The following is a 23,429-nucleotide window of genomic DNA, read 5'->3' as shown; positions in this document are numbered from 1 at the left end:
GGTTGGATGTTAGGAAGCACTTCCTCTTGAAAAGGGTTTAGGTTGGATGTTAGGAAGCACTTCCTGACAAGAAGGGTTTAGGTTGGATGTTAGGAAGCACTTCCTCATGGAAAGGGTTTAGGTTGGATGTTAGGAAGTATTTCCTCTTGGAAAGGTTTAGGCTGGATATTAGGAAGCACTTCCTGACAAGAAGGGTTTAGGTTGGATATTAGGAAGCACTTCCTCTTGGAAAGGGTTTAGGTTGGATGTTAGGAAGCACTTCCTCTTGGAAAGGTTTAGGCTGGATATTAGGAAGCACTTCCTCCCCAGAAGGCTGAATGGGCACTGGAAGATCAGGCCCTGGCACAAGCTGCCCCGGGAGGCGGTGGAGTCCCCATGCCTGGAGGTGTTCAAGGGCAGCTTGGATGTGGTGCTTGGGGGCAGGGTTTGGCTGAGCTGCTGCTGTTAGCTCCCAGGCTGGGCTTGGTGGTCTCAGAGGTCTCTTCCAGCCTCCATCACTCTGTGCAGGTTCTGTGAACAGGAGGGAGCTGTGCACACTTGGCTGGCCCAGAGGCCAAGCCAGGGACAGGAGCAGAGCAGCAGCAACATGTGTGGGGGGGTTTGGGGCCAGCCCTGCTCTCCCTTCCTGGCCTCCCAGCTCTGTCTGGAAGGGAGGTGCTCTTCTAGCAAGCCCCAGCTGAGAGATAATCAGCTCCAGACCTGGGAGAAGCCTTCCTGCACATAATTCCTACTGGGTGCCACCAGAGATGGTGGCTTGAGCAGGCAGCTGGGAATGGCAGCAGAATAAATGGCAAGCTGTGGTCAGCTTAAGGATGGAAAACAGGAAGCAAACTGCAGCTATACATTAGCCAGAGGGAAAGGAAAGCCTCAGGAGCTGGCTTCAGCTGCAGGCTGGGAAGCAAACAGCAAGCAGGGGCAGCTGGCAGGGCACCCATGTCTGGAGGAGCATAGAAGAATAGAACTGCCAGGGTTGGAAGGGAGCTCAAGGCTCAGCCAGCCCCAGCCCCCTGCCCTGGGCAGGGACACCTCACACCACAGCAGGTTGCTCACAGCCACCTCCAGCCTGGCTGCAAACACCTCCAGCCAGGAGGCTGCCACCACCTCCCTGGGCAGCCTGTGCCAGGCTCTCACCACCCTCCTGGGGAACAAGAGTAGAGTAGGAGTAGGAGTAGGAGAAGGAGCAGGAGCAGGAGCAGGAGCAGGAGCAGGAGCAGGAGCACCAGATCAGGTTCCTCACAGCCACATCCAGCCTGGCCTTCAACATCTACAGGAATGAGGTTGCCACCACCTCCCTGGGCAACCTGTGCCAGGCTCTCACCACCCTCATGGAGAGGAAGAGTAGGAGCAGGAGCAGCAGCAGCAGCAGCAGGAATAGGAGTAGGAGCAAGAGCAGGAGATCAAGTTGCTCCCCTCCAGGCAGGAGGCTTCCACCACCTCCCTGTGCCAGGCTCTCACCACCCTCCTGGCCAACAACTTCTTCCTCACAGCCAAGCTCCAGCTCCCCACTTCTACTTCTGCTCCAGCCCCCCCAGTCCTATCCCTCCCTCACCCCCTCCAAAGTCCCTCCCCAGCTCTCTTGCAGCCCCCTGCAGCTCCTGCAAGGCCACCAGAAGGTCTCCTGGGAGCCTTCTCCTCTGCAGCCTGCACAACCCCAACTCTCTCAGGCTGTGCTCAGAGCAGCTCCAGCCCTCTGCTCCTCCTCCTGGCCCTGCTCTGGACACCTTCCAGCCCCTCCAGAGCCTTCCTGGCACAGAGGCTGCAGAGCTGGCCCCAGAGCTGCAGCTGTGGGCTCAGCAGAGCGGAGCAGAGGGGCAGAATCCCCTCCCTGGCCACCTCAGTCTGCCCTCATGGGAGAGGGAGTTGAGGCTGTTGGGTCTGGAGAAGAAAGCTGCAGGGCTCTTTGCATTGGGCAGAGCATTAGCAATAATAAGTAATTAATACTAAACAATGAGCCAGAGCTGCCCTTTGGTTCCCTGAGTCTTGTTTATCACAGAGGAGGCACAGGACTTCTCACCCACGGACAATGGGAACACAGGGTGGGGGATGAGAAGCAATTTGGGGAGGCAACATCCATTTAGTGTGGAGAAACTTGATCTGCTGGGCCCAAAAATAGCTGCAGTTGGGACACAGGCTGGAGCTCAGCTGGGCAAAGCCAGCAGGCAGCACCAAGGAACAGCAGGGTACTGATCCTTGGAGCTGGGGTGGTCCCCAGGGAAGAGACAGGTGGAAAGGGTTTGGGATGGAAAGGTCCTCCAAGAGCATCCAGTTCCAAGCCCCCTGCCATGGGCAGGGACTCAGAGGCCCAGAATTAGCTAGGTTGGAAAAGGCCTTTGAGATCATCAAGTCCAACAAGGCATGTCCAGCAGGGCCAGGGAGGTTCTGCTCCCCCTCTGCTCTGCCCTGCTGAGACCTCCCCTGCAAGATTGCCTCCAGCCCTGGGCTGCCCAGCTCAGGAGGGACAGGGAGCTGCTGCAGAGAGGCCAAGGCAGGCTGCAAGGCTGCTGAAGGGACTGCAGCACTGCCTGGGGAGGAGAGGCTGAGAGCCCTGGGGGTGCTGAGTGTGGAGAGCAGAAGGCTGAGAGGGAGCTGAGCAATGGCTCTCAGGAGCTGAGGGCTGGGGGGCAGGAAGGGAGGCACAGGGACAGCCTCTGCTCACTGTGCCCTGGCACAGGCCAAGGGGCAAGGGATGGAAAGTGCAGCCCAGGAGCTTCCAGCTCAGCATCAGGAGCAACTTCTTGGCTGGGAGGCTGCCAGAGGCCTGGAGCAGGCTGCCCAGAGAGGTTGTGGAGTCTCCTTCTGTGGAGCCTCTGCAGCCCTGGCTGGCTGTGTTCTGTGTGCCCTGGGCTGGATCCTCTGCTCCTGCTCTGCCAGGGGGCTTGGACAGGAAACTCTCCAGAGCTCCCTTCCAAGCCCTAGCACCCTGGGAGCTGTGATCTCAAGGGGAGCTTAGCTCAATCTGCTTGCTTCAGATGCCCAAAGCATCCTGCCCACTGCTGCTGGATGAGGAGAGCTTCCAAGGTGCTTGCTGAGCTCCTCTGCAGTCATTGCTTGGCCAGCCCTGGGCTCACAGTCTGAGTGCTGAGGGGAAGCTCCTGGTAGCAAATAGCTCCAGAGGAGCTCTTGGGGCAAGCGTTGCAACAACTTTGTGACCAGTTCTCTCCCCTTCCCCTGCTCAGTCCCCTGAGAAGGGTCTGGGGCAGAGGGCTGGGGAGGAGCAGCTGAGGGAGCTGGGGGTGGGGAGTGTGGAGCAGAGGAGGCTGAGGGAGACCTCCTTGCTCTCTGCAGCTCCCTGAGAGGAGGCTGCAGCCAGGGGGGGTTGGGCTCTGCTCCCTAGCCTCAGGTGATAGAAGCAGAGGCAATGTCCTGAAGCTGTGCCAGGGGAGGGTTAGGTTGGAGAGGAGAAAGAGTTTCTCTGCTGCCAGAGTGGTCAGGGCTTGGCAGAGGCTGCCCAGGGAGGTGGTGGAGTCCCCATGGCTGGAGGTGTTCCAGAGCCCTGTGGCCATGGCACTTGGGGCCAGGGCTTGGTGGCCACGGTGGGGTTGGGTTGGAGGTTGGACTGGATGATCCCTGAGGCCTTTTCCAACCCAAACAACTCCGTGGCTCTGTGTTTGCACATCCTCAGAGCAGGCCCTGGGGGCAGGCACAGAGGGCAGCTGGTTTTCTGACACAGGCTACCCAAACACAGCAAATTGATGCCTGGGGCAGCAGAGCTGCTCCAATTTCACCACTCCATGGCCTGCAGACAATTATCCTGTCTGCTTGGGCTGCCCTCCTGCCCCATCCCATCCCCACACAGCAATGGAGGGGGCAGCCTGTGGGCTCTCTGCTTACATGTGGGAGCAGCTGCTTGGGCTGGCCAGGGGCTCTGGGTCAAGACCCAGAAGGTCTTTCCTGGAAAGCCAACAGCTCTGCCAGGCCTGAACTGGCACTGCAGGCTCCTGCAGAGTCACTTAGCACAGTGTGCAGGTGGCTGTGGAGCAGAGGGTGAGCATGTGTGGAGATCCATGAGCACAGCCTGAGAGAGTTGGGGTTGTGCAGGCTGCAGAGGAGAAGGCTCCCAGGAGACCTTCTGGTGGCCTCCCAGGAGCTGCAGGGGGCTGCAAGAGAGCTGGGGAGGGACTTTGGAGGGGGTGAGGGAGGGCTAGGAGTGGGGGGGCTGGAGCAGAAGTAGAAGTGGGGAGCTGGAGATTGGCTGTGAGGAAGAAGTTGTTGGCCAGGAGGGTGGTGAGAGCCTGGCCCAGGCTGCCCAGGGAGGTGGTGGAAGCCTCCTGGCTGGAGGTGTTTGCAGCCAGGCTGGAGGTGGCTGTGAGCAACCTGCTGTGGTGTGAGGTGTCCCTGCCCATGGCAGGGGGCTGGGGCTGGCTGAGCCTTGAGCTCCCTTCCAACCCTGACAGTTCTGTGATTCTGTTTGACCCCTAGCAGAAGCCAGACTGAAGGAACAGCTCCAGACACTGCTGAGCTTGCATTTGGCTTACATGCACCTGGGGGTGCTGGGGGAGGAGCAGCTCCCCAGCAGGCAGCAAGGGGAGCTGGCAGCCCAGAAGCCAAGGCTGTGCTGGGCTGAGCCCCAGCAGTGTGGGCAGCAGGGGCAGGGAGGGGATTCTGCCCTCTGCTCTGCTCAGCCCTCCCCTGCAGGGCTGGGGCAGCTCTGGAGCCCCCAGCACAAGTTGGACCTGGAGTGGCTGGAGAGGCTCCAGGGAATAGAATAGAATAGAATAGAATAGAATAGAATAGAATAGAATAGAATAGAATAGAATAGAATAGAATAGAATAGAATAGAATAGGTTGGAAAAGACCTCAGAGCTCATCCAGTCCAACCTCTCCCCCAGCACCATCTGAGCAACTCAACCATGGCACCAAGGGCCTCATCCAGGCTCTTCCTAAACACCTCCAGGGATGGGGACTCCACCACCTCCCTGGGCAGAGGAGGCCACAAAGATGATTGGAGGGCTGGAGACCCTCTGCTATGGGGACAGGCTGGGAGACACAGGGCTCTGTGACTCTGACTCTGTGACTGTGACTGTGACTCTGTGACTCTGACTGATTCTGTGACTCTGTGACTCTGATTCTGTGACTCTGATTCTCTCTCTGTCACTCTGATTCTGTGACTCTGATTCTGTGACTCTCTGACTGTGACTCTGTGACTCTGACTCTGATTCTGTGACTCTTTGACTCTGTGACTCTGATTCTGTGTGTCTGTGACTGTGATGGATGGGGTCAGAACAGAGAGCTCCTGGGAAACAACCCCCCTTGAGCAGCCAGCACAGGAGGAAGAGGCAGGGGCTGACAGAGAGCAGCTCTGCATCCATCCCACCTCAGAGCACAGCCAGCCTGAGACAGAGAGCTAAGGCAGCTGCTCCCAGGCAGAGCTGAAGCCACCTGAGCCCTGAAGGCTTTGTGGGGCAGGGCCCAGGCTGAGGGCAGCTTTCCTGACAGGGCTCACAAAGCCATCCTGGCAGTCCTGCCCCTGCCTGCCCAGCACTTCCTTCCCCTCCTGGAGAGGGGGAAGCCAGGGCAGGGCAGCAGAGCAGATGCCTTGTGTGCAGATGCCCACAGGCACGCAGCCCCTCTGGTGCAAGCCCTGGCACCTCTCCAGAGGAGCTGCTTGGCACTGGCCACAGCCAGCAGGCACTCAGACAGTGGCTGCTGGGAGGTTGGTCTCTGGGATCACAGCAGCAGAGGATCACAGGATGCTAGGGGCTGGATGGGACCTCTGGAGAGCTTCCAGTCCAAGCCTGCTGCCAGAGCAGGACCAGAGACTGACTCTGAGACTCTGTGACTGTCACTCTGTGACTCTGTGACTCTGAATCTGTGCCTCTGTGTCTCTGATTCTGTGACTCTGTGACTCTGATTCTGTGACTCTGGTTCTATGATTCTGTGACTCTGATTCTGTGACTCTGATTCTGTGCCTCCTTGACTCTGATTCTGTGCCTCTGTGACTCTGAATCTGTGCCTCTGTGACTCTGATTCTGTGCCTCTGTGACTCTGAATCTGTGCCTCTGTGACTCTGATTCTGTGACTCTGATTCTGTGACTCTGAATCTGTGCCTCTGTGACTCTGATTCTGTGACTCTGATTCTGTGACTCTGAATCTGTGCCTCTGTGACTCTGATTCTGTGACTCTGATTCTGTGCCTCTGTGACTCTGAATCTGTGCCTCTGTGACTCTGATTCTGTGACTCTGATTCTGTGCCTCCGTGACTCTGATTCTGTGCCTCTGTGACTCTGAATCTGTGCCTCTGTGACTCTGATTCTGTGCCTCTGCCTCTGTGCCTCTGACTCTGTGATTCTGTCACTGAAGTTCTTCAGCAGCATTAAGAAGCCTCTGAAACAAAAGCCCCAAGAAGACAGAGCCCTGGAGCAGGCTGCCCAGGGGGGTTGTGGAGTCTCCCTCTCTGGAGCTATTCAAACCTCCCCTGGATGTGTTCCTGGGTGCCCTGCTCTGGGTGACCCTGCTGTGGACTGGATGAGCTCTGGAGGTCCCTTCCACCCCCTAACCTTCTGTGAGTCTGTGGAAGCAGAGCAGCAGCTCCTTGGTGACCAAGCCTGGCAGAGAGAGAGAGGAACTTCCTCAGGAGCATTAAGACTCCTCTGAAGCAAGAGCCCCAAGGAGCCTGAGCTTGGGCAGGCTCTCAGGAACAACTCTGGGCAGCCAGTGGCCCAGAGAAAGGCAGCTTGAGCAGGCAGAGCTCTCTGTGTGTGGAGTCTGAGGCTGTGGCTGCTGCCCTTAAGAACCACAAAGGGGAAGACTTCCAAGCCAGGCTGCTGGAGGCCTTCTTGCCCACCTGGGCACCCCCTGGCTTGTTTCAGACCACTGTGGGCCCAAGGTCTGCCAGGCCCACAGAATCACCAAGCTTGGAAGAGACCTCAGAGATCATCAAGTCCAACCTGGCACCACAGACCTCATGACTAGACCATGGCACCAAGTGCCACATCCAATCCCCTCCTGAACACCTCCAGGGATGGGGACTCCACCACCTCCCTGGGCAGCACATCCCAATGGCTAACAAGTCTCTCAGTGAGGAACTTTCTCCTCACCTCCAGCCTAAACTTCCCCTGGCACCACCACAGACTGCTCTCTGTCAGCCCCTGGCACAATATTCCTCTGCTGGTTTCATTCCTCCTCCTGCTCTTGGCATTTGAACAGGGGGTGGAGGGTGGGGAAAGGATCTGGACCCCCAGCAGGTTCCTCCTTGCCCTGCTCTCAGCCTGCCCAAGTCTCTGAATGGCCTCACAGCCTTCAGGGGCCTCAGCCAAGCTGAGAGGCTGAAAGCCTTCCTCCTGCTCTCAGCCAACTGCTCCTGAAGGGTCACACAGGGAAGATGCTGGGCAGCCTCTGTGCTTCTCCTGCTTGCTTCTGCTGCAGGGAGCAGGTCAGAGTCTGCCTGTGGCCATTCCCTGGCTCCCTGGCACTTTCCCTGGCTCCTCTCTGCCCAAGCCAACATGGATTTAGGAAGGGCAAGTCCTGCCTGACCAACCTGATCTCCTTCCATGCCCAGGGCACTGCCTGGTGGATGTGGGGCAGGCTGTGGATGGAGTCTGCCTGGACTGCAGCAAGGCCTTTGCCACCATCCCCCCCAGCAAGCTCCTGGCCAAGCTGTCAGCCCCTGGCTGGCACAGCAGCTCTGAGCTGGGTGAGGAACTGGCTGGAGGCTGAGCCCAGAGAGTGGTGGTGAATGGTGCCACAGCCAGCTGGCAGCCAGGCACCAGTGCTGTGCCCCAGGGAGCAGGGCTGGGCCCCAGCCTGATCAATATCTTCATTGATGATCTGGAGGAGGGGATGGAGTCCATCAGCAGGGAATGTGCAGCTGACAGCAAGCTGGGGGCAGGAGCTGAGCTGTGAGAGGGCAGCAGAGCTCTGCAGAGGGACCTGGCCAGGCTGGGCAGAGGGGCAGAGGCCAAGGGCAGGAGATTGAACACAGCCAAGTGCCAGGGGCTGCACTTTGGCCACAGCAACCCCAGGCAGAGCTACAGGCTGGGGGCAGAGGGGCTGAGAGCAGCCAGGCAGAGAGGGACCTGGGGGTGCTGATTGACAGCAGCCTAAACATGAGCCAGCAGTGTGCCCAGGGGGCCAAGAAGGCCAAGGGCAGCCTGGCCTGGGTCAGGCAGAGTGTGGCCAGCAGGAGCAGGGAAGTCCTTGTGCCCTGTGCTCAGCACTGCTGAGGCCACAGCTTGAGTCCTGTGTCCAGCTCTGGGCTCCTCAGTTTAAGAAGGGACATTGAGAGACTTGAAGGTGTCCAGAGAAGGGCAACAAAGCTGGGGAGGGGTCTGGGGCACAAGGCTGGGGAGGGGTCTGGGGTACAGCCCTGTGAGGAGAGGCTGAGGGAGCTGGGGTTGCTTAGCCTGCAGAAGAGGAGGCTCAGGGGAGACCTTCTTGCTCTCTGCAGCTCCCTGCAGGGAGGTTGGAGCCAGCTGGGGGTTGGTCTCTTCTGCCAGGCCCCCAGCAGCAGAACAAGAGGACACAGTCTGCAGCTGTGCCAGGGGAGGTTGAGGCTGGAGGGGAGGAGAAAGTTCTTCCCAGCAAGAGGAATTGGCCACTGGGATGAGCTGCCCAGGGAGGTGGTGGAGTCCCCAGCCCTGGAGGTGTTCAAGAGGGGCTTGGCTGTGGCACTTGGAGCCATGGTTTATCCATGAGGTCTGTGGTGCCAGGTTGGACTGGATGATCTCTGAGGTCTCTTCCAACCTTGCTGACACTGTGAGACTGTGATCCTGTGAAGCCTGTGAATGGCCTCACAGCCTCCAGGTGCCTCAGCCCAGCCTCCCAGCTTGGACTCCTCCCAACCCTGCTGTGCCCTCAGCCTGAGGCACTGTGCTGAAGGCTGCCCCCTCCCTGCCTGCCTGTGCCTTATCTCTGGGCTGGGGGAGGGTTGGGGGGGGGGGATGAGAAGCATCTCCTCCTGAGGCCAAAGCTTGGCCAGGCAGATGAAAATGATTTACAGAATGAATAACCACATAATGACAGGCATGGGACCAGGGCTAAATTTACTCCCGGCCCTGCACGGGCTGATCTTGCACAAAAGGAAGCCATTCGGTCACATCCTGCTCCTGGATTGCTCCAAACATCCCCTGCTGCTCCTCAGCCCTTCACAAACCCAGCTCCTGGCACTGCTTGGCAGCCCTGCCAGCTCCCAGCAGCCTGCCAGGAACAGCTCCCCCCCGGGAGGGAGCAGAGGTGGACCCCAGGGAACGGAGGTGCTCTGCTGGGAGGCAAAGCTCCCAGGGGCTTGCAAAACACTGCCCTTGAGATGCCACAGCCAGGTCTTGAAGGAGGGCTCTGGGCTCCTGCACTGGCACCACTGCTGGCCAGGCTGGAGCTGACTAAAGAGCTTGTTTACAGCTTCTGACCTCAGGGCACTTGGGGCACAGCCACCCCAGGAAGGCTCCAGGCTGGGGGCAGAGGGGCTGGAAAGTGGGCAGCAGAGCAAGCCCTGGGGGTGCTGGGTGGCAGCAGCTGGAGAGGAGGCAGGGGGTGGGCAGGGGGGCAAGGAGGGCAGCAGCAGCCTGGGCTGGAGCAGCAGTGGTGTGGGCAGCAGGAGCAGGGCAGGGATTGTGCCCCTGGGCTCAGCACTGGGGAGGCCACAGCTTGAGGGCTGGGCTCAGCTTTGGGCTCCTGGCTGCCAGAAGGAGCTTGAGGAGCTGGAGCAGGGCCAGGGAAGGGCAGGAAAGGTGGGGAAGGGGCTGGGGAGGAGCAGCTGAGGGAGCTGGGGGTGGGGAGTGTGGAGCAGAGGAGGCTGAGGGAGACCTCCTTGCTCTCTGCAGCTCCCTGAGAGGAGGCTGCAGCCAGGGGGGGTTGGGCTCTGCTCCCTAGGAGTCATAGAATGAGTAAGGTTGGAAAAGACCTCAGAGGTCATCCAGTCCAAGCTGCCACCCAACCCCTCCTGACAGCTAAACCCTGGCTCCAAGTGCCACATCCAAGCCTTGCCTGAACACCTCCAGGCATGGGGACTCCACCACCTCCCTGGGCAGCACATTCCAATGGCAAACAACTCTCTCTGGGAAGAACTTTCTCCTCCCCTCCAGCCTCAACCTCCCCTGGCACAGCTTGAGACTGTGTCCTCTTGTTCTGGTGCTGGGGGCCTGGGAGAAGAGACCAACCCCCAGCTGGCTCCAACCTCCCTGCAGGGAGTTGCAGAGAGCAAGAAGGTCTCCCCTGAGCCTCCTCTTCTGCAGGCTAAGCAACCCCAGCTCCCTCAGCCTCTCCTCACAGGGCTGTGCCCCAGACCCCTCCTCAGCCTTGTGCCCCAGACCCCTCCCCAGCATCATTGCTCCTCTCTGGACATGTTCAAGTGTCTCAGTCTCCTTAACCTGAGGAGCCCAGAACTGGAACTTGAGGCAATGGCCTCAGGCTGCCCCAGGGGAGGCTTAGGTTGGAGAGGAGAAGAAACTTCTTCCCTGCAAGGGTTCTGCAGGCCTGGCCCAGGCTGCCCAGGGAGGGGGTTGGATGCTCATCCCTGGAGGGGTTTCAGGGAGGCAGAGCTGTGGTGCTGAGGCCATGGCTCAGCCCCAGCCTGGGCAGAGGCAGAGGATAGTTGGGGTGGATGCTCTCCAAGGTCTTTCCCATCCAAAGCCATTCTCTGCCTGCACAAGATGCCTTTCCCTGGCACTCTGACAGGCAGCACTGTGCCACTGTGCAGCCTGCAGGTGCTGGAAGCTTTGGCCAAGCAGCTGCAGAGCATCCTTCAGCCCAGTGCTGGTTTGTCCCTTCAGGCATGGCTGGGAGGGAAAGCTGAGGCTCTGCAGGCTTCACATCTGACCCAGGCTGTGGAGAGGAGAGCAGGGCCCAGCACACCCAGCCCCACATTCCAGGGTGCAAGCCACTGATGCTCCCTCTGTTCCTCCATCCCTCCCTGGCAGATGCAAGCAGTTCTTCCCAGCTGATAAGGGGGAACTGCAAGTTCCACTGCTCACACCTTACCACTGCCTGGCATGCCAGCTGCATGCCCTGCCATGCTCTGGCACCTAAGGGCCTGCTTTGGGGTTCCCTGCAGTGATCAGCAGTGGCCTTTGGAAGCACTCCTGGGGGGCTGGGTTGAAGTTCCCCCCCAGCATTAGCTTTAGCCTTCTCATGACCTGGCTGAGGGCACTGAGTGCAGCTGAGGATAACCAAGCTGGGGCTGGCCTGGGGAGCTGGGACCTCTCTTGTGTGTCTCAGGCTTGCTCTGGGAGGTGGATGGAGAAGTGGCTCCACAGCAGAGCTCAGAGGGTTGGCAGCAGTGGCACAGAGTCAGTCACAGTGGTGTTGCCCAGGGATCAGGACTGGGCCCAGCCTGGTTCCATCTCTTCATTCCCCTCCTGGCTGAGGGCACTGAGTGCTCCCTCAGCAAGTTCCTGATGGCAGCAAGCTGGGGGGGAGGGTGGCTGAGCCCCCTCAGGCTGTGCTGCCATCCAAGCAGGGCTGCACAGGCTGAGGGCTGGGGGAAGGGCAATCAGGAGCAGTGCAGGGTCCTGCCCCTGGGGGGGAGGCACAGCAGCCCCAGGACAGGTTAGAGGCTGCCCTGCTGCAGAGCAGCTCCAGGGAGAAAGACCTTGGGGTGCTGCTGGGCAGCAAGGTCTGCAGGGCACAGCAAAGGGCCCTGGGGGCCAAGAGAGCCAATGGGGGCCTAGGGGGCAGCAGGAAGAGTGTGGCCAGCAGGGCTGGGGAGGTTCTGCTCCCCCTCTGCTCTGCTCTGCCCTGCTGAGCCCACAGCTGCAATCCTGTGCCCAGCTCTGGGCTCCCCAGGTGCAGAGAGACAGAGGCAGCTCTGCAGCCTCTGTGCCAGGAAGGCTCTGGAGGGGCTGGAAGGTGCCCAGAGCAGGGCCAGGAGGAGGAGCAGAGGGCTGGAGCTGCTCTGAGCACAGCCTGAGAGAGTTGGGGTTGTGCAGGCTGCAGAGGAGAAGGCTCCCAGGAGACCTTCTGGTGGCCTCCCAGGAGCTGCAGGGGGCTGCAAGCAAGCTGGGGAGGGACTTTGGAGGGGGTGAGGGAGGGCTAGGAGTGGGGGGGCTGGAGCAGAAGTAGAAGTGGGGAGCTGGAGATTGGCTGTGAGGAAGAAGTTGTTGGCCAGGAGGGTGGTGAGAGCCTGGCCCAGGCTGCCCAGGGAGGTGGTGGAAGCCTCCTGGCTGGAGGTGTTTGCAGCCAGGCTGGAGGTGGCTGTGAGCAACCTGCTGTGGGGTGAGGTGTCCCTGCCCAGGGCAGGGGGCTGGGGCTGGCTGAGCCTGGAGCTCCCTTCCAGCCCTGCCAGCTCTGTGACTCTTTGGTGGGGGAGCCTGGGGGGTGCTGCAGAGTTAGACATCAGCCTGCCCTAGAGCTGCAGGAGGTTTAGCAGGGGGCTTGGGCTGGGTGACCTCCAGAGCTCCCTTCCAGCCCCCAGCACGCAGTGGTTCTGTGATGGATGGGGTCAGAACAGAGAGCTCCTGGGAAACAACCCCCCTTGAGCAGCCAGCACAGGAGGAAGAGGCAGGGGCTGACAGAGAGCAGCTCTGCATCCATCCCACCTCAGAGCACAGCCAGCCTGAGACAGAGAGCTAAGGCAGCTGCTCCCAAGCAGAGCTGAAGCCACCTGAGCCCTGAAGGCTTTGTGGGGCAGGGCCCAGGCTGAGGGCAGCTTTCCTGACAGGGCTCACAAAGCCATCCTGGCAGTCCTGCCCCTGCCTGCCCAGCACTTCCTTCCCCTCCTGGAGAGGGGGAAGCCAGGGCAGGGCAGCAGAGCAGATGCCTTGTGTGCAGAGGTCCCTTCCAACCCCCGGCATGCAGTGGTCCTGCGATGGATGGGGCAGGGGGCTAGGAGCTGGATGAGCCTTGGGGTCCCTTCCAACCCTAACAACTGTGTGATAGAGCAGCTGCCGGGGATCAGCCCCAGATGAGGACCGGGGGCAGCCTCCCCTAGGGAGCAGGGCATGGAAGGTTTCTGGGAAGCAGCTCTGCCCTCTCCCGGGAGGGAGGACAGCCGTGCCCTGGGGTCCTCCTACACCATACCACAGCGCTGCGCACTCAACCAGAGCCTGCTTGGTTAATGATCTCTGCCCAGAAGTGGCGTTTGAAGCACAGGGCGAGCTTTTGTTTGCTTGGGACGGCCACAAAGCCGGGGAGGAAGCGGAGGAGAAGGTGGGCAGGGGGGCGGGCGGCAGCCGCCTGACCTCAGCGCTTTCCGCCGCCCGGCCATTGGCAGCCCTGCCCCGGCCGCCGCCTTTAAATGCCCCTGAGCTCGGAGCCGTCGGGGCAGGGAGCCACAGCTGCTGCGAGCCGGCTGCCCGGAGCTGTCGCTGCTGCTGGGGGAACCGCTCGGAGCCCTCCTGCCGCTAGCTGCCTGCTCCAGCGCCAGTAGAGGTAAGGCTGTCCCGCACCGCCTGGCACCGCCTGGCACCGCTCTGCTGCCTGCCTGCCGCTCTGGGCAGGAAGGAGACCTTTGGGGAGAGCAGCCCTGGCCAGGGACTGTTGGTGTGGCTGTGTGGGATAAAGGGGTGCGAGGTTGTTTAAGGGGTGCGAGGCTGCTTTAGGGCTGGAAGATTAATGGAAGGCTGCAAGGCTGGTGTAGGGGGTGCAAGGTTGCTGTAGAGGGTGCAAGGCTGGTTTAGGGGGTGCAAGGTTGCTGTAGAGGGTGCAAGGCTGGTTTAGGGGTGCAAGGTTGCTGGAGGGGGTGCAAAGTTAGTTTAGGGGTGCAAGGTTGCTGTAGAGGGTGCAAGGCTGGTTTAGGGGTGCAAGGTTGCTGGAGGGGGTGCAAGGCTGGTTTAGGGGGTGCAAGGTTGCTGTAGAGGGTGCAAGGCTGGTTTAGGGGTGCAAGGTTGCTGGAGGGGGTGCAAGGTTGCTGTAGAGGGTGCAAAGTTAGTTTAGGGGTGCAAGGTTGCTGGAGGGGGTGCAAAGTTAGTTTCGGGGGTGCAAGGTTCCTGTAGAGGGTGCAAGGTTCCTGTAGAGGGTGCAAGGCTGGTTTAGGGGGTGCAAGGCTGGTTTAGGGGGTGCAAGGCTGGTTTAGGGGGTTCAAGGTTGCTGTAGAGGGTGCAAGGCTGGTTTAGGGGGTTCAAGGTTGCTGTAGAGGGTGCAAGGCTGGTTTAGGGGTGCAAGGTTGCTGTAGAGGGTGCAAAGTTAGTTTAGGGGTGCAAGGTTGCTGTAGAGGGTGCAAAGCTGGTTTAGGGGTGCAAGGTTGCTGGAGGGGGTGCAAGGTTGCTGGAGGGATGTCAAAGTTAATGTAGGGGCTGCAAGGCTAATGTAGGGATGTCAAGGTTGCTGTAGGGGCTGCAAGGCTGGTTTAGAGGGTGCAAGGCTGGTTTAGAGGGTGCAAGGCTGGTTTGGAGGGTGCAAAGTTAGTTTAGGGCTGCAAGGTCGCTGCAGGGGCTGCAAGGCTGTTTTGGGGCTGCAAGGTTGCTGCAGGGGGTGCAAGGTTAATGTAAGGATGTCAAGGTCGCTGTAGGGGCTGCGAGGCTGCTGCAGGGACAGAGGGGGGCTGCTCACTGTCTCAGCGTGGAAGCACTCAGCACTGGTCAGCTCAGCCCGAGGGAAGTGCTTAAAACAGCCCTGCAGCTTTCGAGTGGCTGAGGGAGCCCAAAGCCAGCCGGGTGCGGGGTGGGGATGGAGGGCAGGGGAGGAGGAGGGGGCAGGGGCAGGTCGAAGTCTTAGCAGGGACCCGGGGCTCAGCATGCTCAGGGTACAGCAGGAGAGGAACCAAGCCTGGGGCATTTCTGGGGGGTGCCTTGCCTCCTTGACTCCCTGCTCTCCCAATCTTGCCCAGGTGAAGCATCACAATGAAAGCAGCAGTGCTGTGTCTCTGCCTCCTCAGCCTGGCTGCTGCATGGCCGGTGAGTATCCCCCCAAGGCACACACACACAGCATCACACCGAGGGGGCTGGGCTGGAATGGGAGCTCCACAGCTCACCCAGCCCAACCCCCTGCACTCCACTGGATCAGGCTGCCCAGAGCCCTAACCCTAACCCTAACCCTGCCCTGGGGCAGCTTGAGGCTGTTCCCTCTTGTTCTGCCACCTGTGTGAAAAGACCAGCAGCAAACCTCTCCACAACCTCCTTTCAGGGAGCTGTAGAGAGTGATGAGGTCTCCCCTCAGCCTCCCCTTCCTCACAGCAAGCAGGAGGGGATGTATTTGGGAGGGTGCACTTAGAGCTGCATTTGCAGCCCGATTCAGAATGACTTAGAGGCACAGAGAGCTCTGGGCTGGAAGGGAGCTCCAAAGCTCCTCCAGTCCAACCCCCTGCAGGCCTGGAAAGGAGAAGGCTGAGAGGGATCTGATCAATGCCTCTCAAGAGCTGAGGGCTGGGGGGCAAGCAGCAGGGGCCAGGCTCTGCTCAGTGGTGCCCTGGGACAGGCCAAGGGGCAGTGGGCACAGACTGGGAGCCAGGAGGTTCCACCTCAGCAGGAGGAGAAACTGCTTTGGGGTGAGGATGCACTTCCCACACCCTGGCTGGAACTTCCAGGCTCTGGAACTGAGTGCAGCCCAGCCCAGCAGCTTTCTCCTCTGAGAGCTTCCCTGAACACCCCCCAAGCACTCCCCACATCTGTGAGAGGCTCTGGGATTTGCTGGAGACAATTGTTTGGCATCTCTCAAGTTCAAACTCCTCTCAAGCTCGCTCTTTCCTTGGGTTCACTCCCAAGGTCAGAGGAGAGACCATGAAGAACTTCAGCCACAGCCTCTGCTCTCCTCATGGGAAGGATCAGAGAATCACAAAGAGCTCTGGGCTGGGAGGGAGCTGCAGAGCCCCTGCAGGCCAAGCCCCTGCCCTCAGCAGGGACATCCTCCCCTGCAGCAGCTTGCCCAGAGCCCTCTCCAGCCTCCCCTGCAAGCTCTCCAGCCATGGGGCCACAACCACCTCCCTGGGCAACCTCTTGCAGGCTTCCAGCAGCCTCCTGGGGCACAACTTGTTCCTCACATCCAAGCTCCAGCTGCTCTGCTCTCATCTCAACCCATTGCCCCTGGGGCTGTCCCTGCAGCCCTTTGGCAGCAGTCCCTCTGCAGCCTGCTTGCAGCCCCTGCAGGGACTGGCAGCTGCTCTGGGCTCTGCCTGCAGCCTTCTCTTCTGCAGGCTCAACACCCCCAGCTCCCTCAGCCTGGCCCCACAGCAGAGCTGCTCCAACCCCCTGGGCATTTTCCTGGCCCTCCTCACTTGCACATTTTCTTTGCCTGTTAGGCAGAACTCAACCCTGACAAAAGCTCTTCCCCTCTTCTCCTCTCCAGGTGCATAAATCCAAGCAGCAGGCCACTTCTGCCAGCTCTGAAGAGAAATATGTAAGCTCCTTTTGTCTTTATTCATTTCCTTTCCTAGAACCTTTGCAGACTTTAGGTTGTTTTCCCTTTCCCCCCCCTCCCCTCTCTCTTGTACATCTTTGTCAGATGCTTCTGTTCTGCCCATGGCTGCTTGCAGGGCAGGGCCTCCTGTGGCTGCCCTCTCTTTGGGGCAGCCCAAGAGAGCCACTGGGGGCTGCAGACCATTGCTGTGCTGTGGTAGTTCCAGGCCAGCACTGGAAGGCTGTGCCCTTGATGAAAAGGTTTGCAAGCAGCCAGGTAAAAAGAGAAGAGGGCTGGGGGGTGGCACAGCTGCTGAGGCTTCATCCCTGGAGGTGCTTGCAGCCAGGCTGGAGGTGGCTGTGAGCAACCTGCTGTGGTGTGAGGTGTCCCTGCCCATGGCAGGGGGCTGGGGCTGGCTGAGCCTTGAGCTCCCTTCCAGCCCTGCCAGCTCTGTGAGTCTAGGATTCTACTGCAACCCAAGCAGGCTGGATCAGCTGGCAACATCTGGTGTTGGAAGAGCACTTGCATGCAACAGGCAGGGCAGGGATTGTGCCCCTGGGCTCAGCACTGGGGAGGCCACAGCTTGAGGGCTGGGCTCAGCTTTGGGCTCCTGGCTGCCAGAAGGAGCTTGAGGAGCTGGAGCAGGGCCAGGGAAGGGCAAGAAAGGTGGGGAAGGGTCTGGGGAAGAGGGCTGGGGAGGAGCAGCTGAGGGAGCTGGGGGTGGGGAGTGTGGAGCAGAGGAGGCTGAGGGAGACCTCCTTGCTCTCTGCAGCTCCCTGAGAGGAGGCTGCAGCCAGGGGGGGTTGGGCTCTGCTCCCCAGGAACAAGGGCCAGGAGGAGAGGCAATGGCCTCAGGCTGCCCCAGGGGAGGCTTAGGTTGGAGAGGAGAAGAAACTTCCTCCCTGAAGTTGTGCCAGGTGAGGCTTAGGTTGGGGAGGAGGAAGAATTTCTGTGCTGCCAGAGTGGTCAGGGCCTGGCAGAGGCTGCCCAGGGAGGTGGTGCAGTCCCCATGGCTGGAGGAGCTCCAGCAAGCTGTGGCCATGGCACCTGGGGCCAGGGCTTGGTGGCCATGGTGGGGCTGGGTTGAGGATTGGCCTACATGATCCTGGAGGTCTCTTCCAAGCCACACAGTTCTATGACTAACTCCCCTGATCCTTTGGGAGTGAGCTGTGCCAGCCTTGTGCAGAGCGGTTTGGTTTGCACCCCCTTGCCAGCTGCTACTCACAAAGGACCAATTCTTTGCCCTGAGAATCAGCTTCTGCCTTCAGCTTAGTGTCCTCAGGAGGTGGGACATAAACCACCCTTAGGGGAATGATCTGAGAATGAGCAGAAAATCAGGGGCTACAAACCCAAATGCCACTCAGGGAGGAGAAATGAGCTGGAGAAGGTGACCTCAGCTAACCTCCTGAGGGTAGGAAAGAGGTTGAGCTGCTGGAAGATGTCCAAAGGAGGGCAACAAAGCTGGGGAGGGGTCTGGGGCACAAGGCTGGGGAGGGGTCTGGGGCACAGCCCTGTGAGGAGAGGCTGAGGGAGCTGGGGTTGCTTAGCCTGCAGAAGAGGAGGCTCAGGGGAGACCTTCTTGCTCTCTGCAACTCCCTGCAGGGAGGTTGGAGCCAGCTGGGGGTTGGTCTCTTCTGCCAGGCCCCCAGCAGCAGAACAAGAGGACACAGTCTCAAGCTGTGCCAGGGGAGGTTGAGGCTGGAGGGGAGGAGAAAGTTCTTCCCAGCCAGAGGAATTGGCCACTGGGATGAGCTGCCCAGGGAGGTGGTGGAGTCCCCATCCCTGGAGGGGTTCAGGCAAGGCTTGGATGTGGCACTTGGAGCCATGGTGTAGCTGTCAGGAGGGGTTGGGTGACAGCTTGGACTTGCTGAGCTCTGAGGTCTTCTCCAGCCTTAGTGATTCCATGGTTCTGCTGCTCTGGATTAAAAGCTCCTCTTTGCCTTTTCCCCTGCAGGACCCCAAGGGCCACTACTCACACAGGTACAAACACCACTCCTGGGAGAGCCTGCAGCACCCCCAGCCTGACCTGGTGTTACCCCAGCAGGTAGGGGCAGCTGGAAGGGGAGGCACAGATCCTTCTGTGCTATGATTTGCAAGCTGGCAGAGCTCTCTGCTCCTCCTCACCTCAGCCCACTGCTCACCTGTGAGCCTCTGCTGTCAGGGCTCACTGGGGGCTGCCCCTCTGACATCCTGAGCACAGAGCAGCCTCAGGCTCCTGTGGCTCCCTTGGCCCAGGGGGAATGGAGAGAAGCAAGAGGGGAGGCTTAGGTGAAGATCAGGATGTTCAGCCTGGAGGAGAGAAGGCTCCAGGCAGAGCTCAGAGCAGCCTCTCTGTACCTGAAGGGCTCCAGGAGAGCTGGGAAGGGACTCTGGCCAAGGGCTGGGAGTGCCAGGCTGAGGAACAATGGCTTGGAGCTGGGAGAGGAGAGACTGAGAGTGGAGAGGAGGAAGAGATCCTTGAGAGTGAGGCTGGGAAGACTCTGGCACAGGCTGCCCAGGGAGGCTGTGGCTGCCTCCTGCCTGGAGGTGCTCAAGGCCAGGCTGGATGAGGCCCTGAGCAGCCTGGGGGGAGGTGTCCCTGACCATGGCAGGGGGCTGGAGCTGGCTGAGCCTTGAGCTCCCTTCCAACCCAACCCATTCTGGGATTCTCTGATCATTGTTCATCAGCAGTGCCCCAGCTGCAGGCTCCTGTACCAGCCAGGTGCCAGCTGTGGGCTGGCACTGCCCACTGTGCTGGGAGCAGTGGTGCTGTGTCCCAGCTGCCCTGCAGCAGAAAGCCACCAAGAGACATCTGCAGGGCAAGGAGAGCAGAGAGCAAGCTGAGAGTGTCTGCAGGGCCTGGGAATGGGGGGGTTGGACCTTTCCTGCCAGCCAGCAGCCCAGCTAGTGCCTGGGAATACCTTGGCTCCTGCACATGGTGTTCCCAACCTTCCCTGCCCTGCTGAGCCCACAGCTGGAGTGGCCTGTCCAGCCCTGGGCTCCCCAGCCCAAGAGGGACAGGGAACTGCTGGAGAGAGCCCAGCAGAGGCTATGAGGATGATGAAGGGCCTGGAGCAGCTCTGAGAGGAGCAAAGGCTGAGAGCCCTGGGGCTGAGAGCCTGCAGAAGAGCAGCCCCAGAGGGGAGCTGAGCAATGCTCAGCAAGAGCTAAAGGCTGGGGGGCAGGAGGCTGGGGCCAGGCTCTGCTCAGGGGTGCCCAGGGACAGGACAAAGGGCACAAACTGGAGCCCAGGAGGTTCCACCTGAACAGGAGGAGAGGAGCAGCAACCTGAGAGTGTCTGCAGGGACTGACAGGGCCTGGAAATGGGGAGGGGGGGAGGTTGGACCTTGCCTCCAAGAGCAGCCCAGCTAGTGCCTGGGGATGCCTTGGCTTCTGTGATGCTCAAAGGAGCCTCAGCAGCCTGAGCAGCTCCCCTGAGCCAGCCTGCTGTGCCAGCCTGCTGTGCCAGCAGTGACTTCTGTCTTGCTTGCAGACCCTCTACTCCTCGGAGGAAAGCGTGGATGTCTCGGTGCATCAGGTGAGTGTGCTGGACTGCCAAGTGCCCCCCCAGGGCTGGGGGCAGTGCTCCTCCTCTGAGGGAGCTGGGGACAGCCAGGGGGTCACAATGGCCAAGGAGCTTTGGAAGCTTTCAACCCCTCTGGGCAGCCTGCTCCAGGCCTCCAGCAGCCTCACACCAAAGAATCACAGAGTCACCAAGGTTGGAAGAGACCTCAGAGCTCCTCAAGTCCAAGCTGGCACCACAGACCCCATGGCTAACCCATGGCTCCAAGTGCCACATCCAAGCCCCTCTTGAACACCTCCAGGGATGGGGACTCCACCACCTCCCTGGGCAGCTCATCCCAGTGGCCAATTCCTCTTGCTGGGAAGAACTTTCTCCTCCCCTCCAGCCTCAACCTCCCCTGGCACAGCTTGAGACTGTGTCCTCTTGTTCTGCTGCTGGGGGCCTGGCAGAAGAGACCAACCCCCAGCTGGCTCCAACCTCCCTGCAGGGAGTTGCAGAGAGCAAGTTTCTCCTCCTGCTCAATTGGAGCCTCCTGGGGTCCAGTTTGTGCTCCTTGCCCCTTGTGCTGTCCCTGGGCACCACTGCCCCTGGCCCCAGCCCCCTGCTCACCACAGCTCCTTTAGCTCTTGCTAAAGCTCTGGGGCACAGGGCTGGGGAGGGGTCTGGGGCACAGGGCTGGGGAGGGGGCTGGGGCACAGCCCTGTGAGGAGAGGCTGAGGGAGCTGGGGTTGCTTAGCCTGCAGAAGAGGAGGCTCAGGGGAGACCTTCTTGCTCTCTGCAACTCCCTGCAGGGAGGTTGGAGCCAGCTGAGGGTTGGGCTCTTCTCCCAGCCCCCAACGCCAGAACAAGAGGACATAGTCTCAAGCTGTGCCAGGGGAGGTTTGGGCTGGATGCTAGGAAGAAATTCTTCCCAGCAAGAGGAATTGGCCACTGGGATGAGCTGCCCAGGGCGGTGGTGGAGTCCCCAGCCCTGGAGGTGTTGAGGAAGAGCCTGGCTGAGGCCCTTGGTGCCATGGCTGAGTAGCTCAGATGGTGCTGGGGAAGAGGTTGGCCTCGATGCTCTCCAAGGTCTTTTCCAACCTGGTTAATTCTGTAGCCTGGGTGAGCTGGGCAGGCAAGCAGGCTGCCCACCTGCCCCAGGTGCTCCTTGGCCTGATGCATGTCAAATGCTGCCCAGCAGATCCCTGACGTGCCCAGCACGAGCCAGGAGGATGCGGACGGCGGTGACGACGATGACGACGACGACTCCAACGACACAGAGGAATCCCAGGAGGTCACCACCATTTTCCCCACAGACATCCCTCTCACCTTCCCTCCTTTCACCCAGAGTGACACTGCTGGCAGGGGGGACAGCGTGGCCTACAGGCTGAGGGCAAAAGCCAGGCTGCTGAAGTCCAGCAAACTCGGCAAAGCGGCTCAGAAGGTAAAGAGCCTTCAGGCAGGGGCCTGGGGAAGGGCAGGCAGCCTGGGAGGGGAATTGGTGTTCCATGGGAGTCAGGCTGGAAGAGGATTGGAAAGCAGGCAGAAGGGAAGAACAAATCCTCACAGCCACCTCCAGCCTGGCTGCAAACACCTCCAGCCAGGAGGCTTCCACCACCTCCCTGGGCAGCCTGGGCCAGGCTCTCACCACCCTCCTGGCCAACAACTTCTTCCTCACAGCCAAGCTCCAGCTCCCCACTTCTACTTCTGCTCCAGCCCCCCAACTCCTATCCCTCCCTCACCCCCTCCAAAGTCCCTCCCCAGCTCTCTTGCAGCCCCCTGCAGCTCCTGGGAGGCCACCAGAAGGTCTCCTGGGAGCCTTCTCCTCTGCAGCCTGCACAACCCCAACTCTCTCAGGCTGTGCTCAGAGCAGCTCCAGCCCTCTGCTCCTCCTCCTGGCCCTGCTCTGGACACCTTCCAGCCCCTCCAGAGCCTTCCTGGCACAGAGGCTGCAGAGCTGGCCCCAGAGCTGCAGCTGTGGGCTCAGCAGAGTGGAGCAGAGGGGCAGAATCCCCTCCCTGGCCCTGCTGGCCACACTTCTCTTGCTGCAGCCCAGGCTCTGCTTGGCTCTCTGGGCTGCAAGTGCTCCCTGCTGGCTCCTGGGGAGCTTCTCCTCCCCCAGCACCCCCAAGGCCTTTCCTCCAGGGCTGCTCTGCAGCCAGTCCCTGCCCAGCCTGGATCAGTGCCTGGGATTGCCCTGCCCCAGCTGCAGGACCTTGCCCTTGGTCTGGTTGAGCCTCCTGAGGCTGCCTTGGGCCCAGCTCTGCAGCCTGTCCAGGTGCCTCTGGCTGGATCCCTTCCCTCCCTCCTGTCTGCTGCAGCACACAGCTTGGTGTCCTCAGCAACCCTGCAGAGGTGCAGGTGAAAGGTTGATGCAGCTCCACAAAACACCACAGTGCCTTCAGGGAGAGAGGCTTTGGCTGTCCCCTCAGCCTGTGCAGCAGCAGCCCCTAGCAGAGCAGTTCCCCAGCAGCCCCCATGGCTCTGTCTTGTTTCTCTCTCACAAGGCTGGGGAGGGGGCTGGGGCACAAGGCTGGGGAGGGGTCTGGGGCACAGCCCTGTGAGGAGAGGCTGAGGGAGCTGGGGTTGCTCAGCCTGCAGAAGAGGAGGCTCAGGGGAGACCTTCTTGCTCTCTGCAACTCCCTGCAGGGAGGTTGGAGCCAGCTGGGGGTTGGTCTCTTCTGCCAGGCCCCCAGCAGCAGAACAAGAGGACACAGTCTCAAGCTGTGCCAGGGGAGGTTGAGGCTGGAGGGGAGGAGAAAGTTCTTCCCAGCCAGAGGAATTGGCCACTGGGATGTGCTGCCCAGGGAGGTGGTGGAGTCCCCAGCCCTGGAGGGGTTGAGGAAGAGCCTGGCTGAGGCCCTTGGTGCCATGGCTGAGTTGCTCAGCTGGTGCTGGGGGACAGGCTGGACTGGGTGACCTCGAAGGTCTTTTCCAACCCTGGTTAATCCTGTGGGAATTCTCTCTTCCCGCAGCTCTTTGCCTATGATGCCACCCAGGAGGATGAGAGCGCCCTGGATGCGGACAGCCGGCAAGAGGTCCTCTCCCGGGAGGATTCTGCTGCCCCTCGCTCCCCGAGGAGGAAGGCCCCCAGCGAGGGGTGGGCTGGCAAGGGGCAGGGGCAGGCCAGCAGCGAGCGGGACCGCAGCGCCGAGAACGACAGCCGGCAGAGGCTGGACAGCCAGGAGGCGGCGGACGACAGCCAAGCTGTCTCCGGTGCCAGGGGGGACAGCCGGGAGAGCAGGGAGAGCCCTGGCTCCCCCGAGGCGCCTGACCGCGACAGCAACCAGACGGCGGAGAGCGCTGAGCAGGCTGGGGACCGCCACAGCATCGAACGCAACGAAGTCACCCTTTAGGGGCAGGCAGAGCACGTCGTCCCCTGCCTTTTGAATTCCCGGGTTGGGAGGGAGGGTTGGGGACTTGGAAGGAGAGGGTGGGGGGTTGGGGAGGTGCTTCTTTTGGGGTGACTGTAAATGTTGTGACTCGCTGGGGCTCGGGGCAGCTTCTCTACCCGGTGGCCTCGCCGGGGTGTGGGTGGCAGAGGCGCAGGGCAAGCCAGAGGGGCGCTGTCAGAGTGGGCATTGCCCCCCTGCCCCTCTGCTCCGTGCTGCCAGCTGTGTTCTGCTGTAAGTGCATTGAAATAAACCCACCAAAGCCTCCCTTGCCTGCAGGCTGTGTCACTGGGGGCAGGGCTGGGGCAGGGGGAAGCTTGCTGACCGTCGGTGGAGCTGCAGAATGGAAGAGGC

At 60.6% G+C, this 23,429-nt stretch overlaps 1 protein-coding gene across 1 annotated transcript; it reads left to right on the top strand.

Moving 5' to 3' along the window:
* Positions 1–14,710: 14,710 nt before the first annotated feature.
* LOC104304253 (osteopontin) lies at positions 14,711–23,039 on the top strand. The gene is made up of 6 exons (XM_054172703.1): positions 14,711–14,764; positions 16,152–16,202; positions 18,157–18,246; positions 19,675–19,719; positions 20,882–21,127; positions 22,659–23,039. The coding sequence occupies exons 1-6, from the start codon at positions 14,711–14,713 to the stop codon at positions 23,037–23,039; spliced, it is 867 nt and encodes a 288-aa protein (XP_054028678.1).
* The last annotated feature ends 390 nt before the right edge of the window (positions 23,040–23,429 follow it).

Source organism: Dryobates pubescens, chromosome 24, assembly GCF_014839835.1.
Source record: "Dryobates pubescens isolate bDryPub1 chromosome 24, bDryPub1.pri, whole genome shotgun sequence".
Taxonomy (NCBI): Eukaryota; Metazoa; Chordata; class Aves; order Piciformes; family Picidae; genus Dryobates; species Dryobates pubescens.
The sequence above is the reverse complement of the archived record's forward strand: the minus strand, read 5'-3'. Positions and strand labels throughout refer to the sequence as shown.

Excerpts from the sequence above, each read along its gene's own strand:
- LOC104304253 (XM_054172703.1), top strand. The coding sequence starts at position 14,711 with ATGAAAGCAGCAGTGCTGTGTCTCTGCCTCCTCAGCCTGGCTGCTGCA. Across the intron at positions 14,765-16,151 it reads GCCTGGCTGCTGCATGGCCG|GTGCATAAATCCAAGCAGCA; the intron begins GTGAGTATCCCC and ends TCTCCTCTCCAG. Across the intron at positions 21,128-22,658 it reads TCGGCAAAGCGGCTCAGAAG|CTCTTTGCCTATGATGCCAC; the intron begins GTAAAGAGCCTT and ends CTCTTCCCGCAG.